The sequence below is a fragment of the Tigriopus californicus genome, chromosome 4 (genome assembly GCF_007210705.1).
Source record: "Tigriopus californicus strain San Diego chromosome 4, Tcal_SD_v2.1, whole genome shotgun sequence".
In the NCBI taxonomy this organism is placed as follows: domain Eukaryota; kingdom Metazoa; phylum Arthropoda; class Copepoda; order Harpacticoida; family Harpacticidae; genus Tigriopus; species Tigriopus californicus.
In genome coordinates, this window is record NC_081443.1 from 3,546,936 (window position 1) to 3,550,257 (window position 3,322).

Here is a 3,322-nt window from a genome sequence, read left to right on the forward strand (position 1 = left end):
ACTGAACATGGACAATTTAAAAATGAATATTTCATCACATCAATCCTGTGTGGTAATTGAGTTTCGTTGAAATGAAAAGAGCAACTGAAATAAAGCGTGAAAAGTTCCTATGCTCTAGCCGGTTGCTCGAAAATTAAATTGTAAAATTCCACAAATGTAGGATTGGCCAGAGCTGGAAGACAATTTGGCGCTGCTTGTAAAATGAGAGTGATTGAAAGACCTCAACATCGAAACCCCTTTCAAACACTAACCTTGTGGCCATGGATACTTGAAACACATCCCATATTACTACTTGTACTACACTGAACGAATATGCCATTGCAAAATGTGAAAAGGCTCCAATATTGTATGCCGGCGAACCCAATGCACAACTCCGATTTGCCTGGATATGAATAATGAAAAAATGAGTTGGTCACACACATTGCACACAGTGGGAAAAAGCCCCGGCTCTGTTGGTAGTAGCTACTCCTCTCGAGGACGGCCTCGGCCAAACCCCAAATCTCGTCCTTTTCCGATTACAGAAGTCCAAAGCAGGTGAGGTGACGTGGAGGCAGCTCCTCATTTTCCCTGAGGGAACTTGCACCAATGGAAAGGCTCTGATCTATTTCAAAGTGGGTGCCTTTCAGAATAACGTGCCCGTTCAACCGGTGATAATCCGCTATCCGAATCGACTTGACACCCTTACTTGGACTTGGGACCAAAGCTACGGGGCTCTGGGATGCCTGTGGCTCACACTCTGCCAATTCTACATCAAGACCGAGGTGAGCCAGAATCCACTCAGACGCACTTCTCGGCAAAGACAAAAGTTTCCCCATTTGAAGGATGTTTATTCCCTCGAATCACGTTGCACATGGCGGGAGAGCGAGCAGAAGACGGAGACAATTCCCAGGAAAATGAGCGTCTCTTCATCGTAGCATTAAACGAGACCTTCTTGGAGCTTAGTTAACAAACAAGGAAAAAGTGGCATATTTGAAAGATTCTCAAGCAGGAGAGCCTTCAGATTGGCAAGCATTTCAAAAACGAAAAAAAATGAATTATTTCCCATGAAGAGTCGCTTGAGCTCCCTCAGCAGAATTTACTATTAAATCCTTGTATTTCATCAGAAAGGCTGCAGTACTCTTAAATATTGAATTGAAGTATTATCACACCCTGCAAAATATAGTTTTGAAATTTGATGACAAAGAGTTAGAGCAGGTGGTTATTAATGAATTTCATAAAAACATACCCAAATGGTTATGTTCCATTGAAAGACTTTTATTTCCTGTTTTACATACCTTCAATCGAAGGCTATGCACCAACACTTTAAAAGATGAGCACTAGCCTTTCACTTTTTTGCCGAGATGAAATAACATTGCATCTAGATTATTCCAAATCCAAAGCTGATTATTGCTGCATGGAATTTATCCCCTGTTGTTTCCTTTGAAAAACGATTTCCTGTTTATTATGCTTGTAATTGGAGAGCAGCAGTCTGGCGAAAAAAAGCAGCCCTAACAACACGTTCAACCTAACGTTTTTGCACATGGCTTGAGAATCAAAAACAATTTTGTGTCAACATTTCAAAAATAGATCTGCCAAAGCAACTTTCAAGCATATGGATAGTCTACAATGAACCTACCTTTCTGAAGCCCACCGTTATTCATTTGAATTGGAAAACAAAATACAAGTTCCTATCTAAAAAAAATAATCGGATCAATCGCTGACCGAGAGTTTTGAGAGTAAATTTTGCCAATTCGACATACCTCTTCCAGATTGAGTTCTTACCCGTCCAAATTCCAGCGGGTTCCGCAGCCCAGGATCCCCGTGTATTCGCCCACAAAATCCGTCAAGTTATATCTGATGCCATGGGCATTCCGGTGATTGACCTTCGGTTGGAGGATGGCAAACTCTCAGTTGGCTCAAGAGATGTTCTTCATGTGGTGATTGAGGAAGACATCATCCTGGATCCTAGCAAACTAGGTTACAATTACGTCGATTTCACCGGGAATCTGGGATTAGGAATGTAGCTCAACTTTTACGTTATCAATATCTTGGCGTATTGAAAAATATATGTTTCTACAGTGTAAACATTCCGCGACTCATTTTTGGTTAGAAGGATATGAACGGCTTGCGGCTTATTTTAACGTCTATCTATGGGACAAAAACTACGACAGATGTAGAAAAAAATCCACAACACAGTATTTTCAAGATGACGCTCGAATCATTTGATTTAACGATGTATGTTTTTGACACATGGAGATCACTCTATGGTAGTGTTGACCAATCCCTCTGATGATTGCATCCAAATTGGTATTAAAAGATTATGCTTTGGTAACTTTTTTAAACTTTAACACTGTATTGGTACATCTAGCCATTAAGAGAGTTAACAAACTTGAAGGCTTGAGAGGTGACGACTCTCAGTTCTGTTTTCAGAGTTTGTTTGTTTTCAACTCCACAGAGTTTAGGGGCAACAGCTCATTTCTCTTATGATGAACCCATTGACATTAATGATACCAGTCAAAAAACAAACGGTTATGTAGATAAATAATCTAGAAGTTACAGATCTGGATACGTTAGGGGCAATGTTTTCTTTTTACTTTCACGTTCTCCCAGCCATGATGGTGTGCTATCTCGGTGTCTGATAAAATTCTCACAGGTTCTTGCTCTTGCTTTCTTGCACTTGCTACTTTGCTATTCTCTTCATACATTAATCTTACTTCTTTAACAACATCATTTTTTCTAAGACTCGTTAACAGAAAGTAATAGCCTTTGATTAACAGACCCGCTATCTTCTTAATGGCGAATCATATTTCAGAATGATCCTTCTTGTCAATGAGTGTGGGTAAGAGTATGTACAAGGCGTATATCATCAAAACTAAGAATCTTGCAGAATTGGACCAAACTTCAAATTTGATAAGCAAGCACAGACATTAAAAAAAGCTCTTTCAAACATTCTAATTAACCTCCTCTGACTCTCAAAACATCATCAAGTCTGCCATTAACTGAATGGCAAGATGGACGTTATGTATTATTTTGCGCTCTTCCTCACAGAAACCTGATCGGTGATGACGCTCCCAATGAGCAGTTTTAAGCTGACCTCTCGGTTGTACTCGAGTCGAGTGAATAAAGCACGGAATTATTAATGTCCTCGTCCAAGGACACTAAAGCAAGGAAACGCCACCTTTTTGTGATCACCAAACCTTTCCCGCCAAGTAAGGCCTAAACTTTTGCTGCTGAAATTTTTGAATGTCAGTTATTGGCATAATTATTGAACAAAATATGTGACTAATATCATTTTCGTAACCATTGATGGTATGTGCTTAAAACCAGGCATTCAGATAAACTT

At 39.7% G+C, this 3,322-nt stretch overlaps 1 protein-coding gene across 2 annotated transcripts in view; it reads left to right on the forward strand.

Moving 5' to 3' along the window:
• LOC131879704 (lysophosphatidylcholine acyltransferase 1-like) overlaps positions 1-2,064 on the forward strand; it is an 8,314-nt gene extending 6,250 nt beyond the window's left edge. For both annotated transcript variants that reach the window (XM_059226082.1, XM_059226081.1), the window contains exons 6-7: positions 522-761; positions 1,749-2,064. In XM_059226082.1, the coding sequence (XP_059082065.1) occupies positions 522-761; positions 1,749-2,003 (495 nt within the window). In that variant the 3' untranslated portion in view covers positions 2,004-2,064. The remainder of the gene's footprint in view (positions 1-521; positions 762-1,748) is intronic.
• The last annotated feature ends 1,258 nt before the right edge of the window (positions 2,065-3,322 follow it).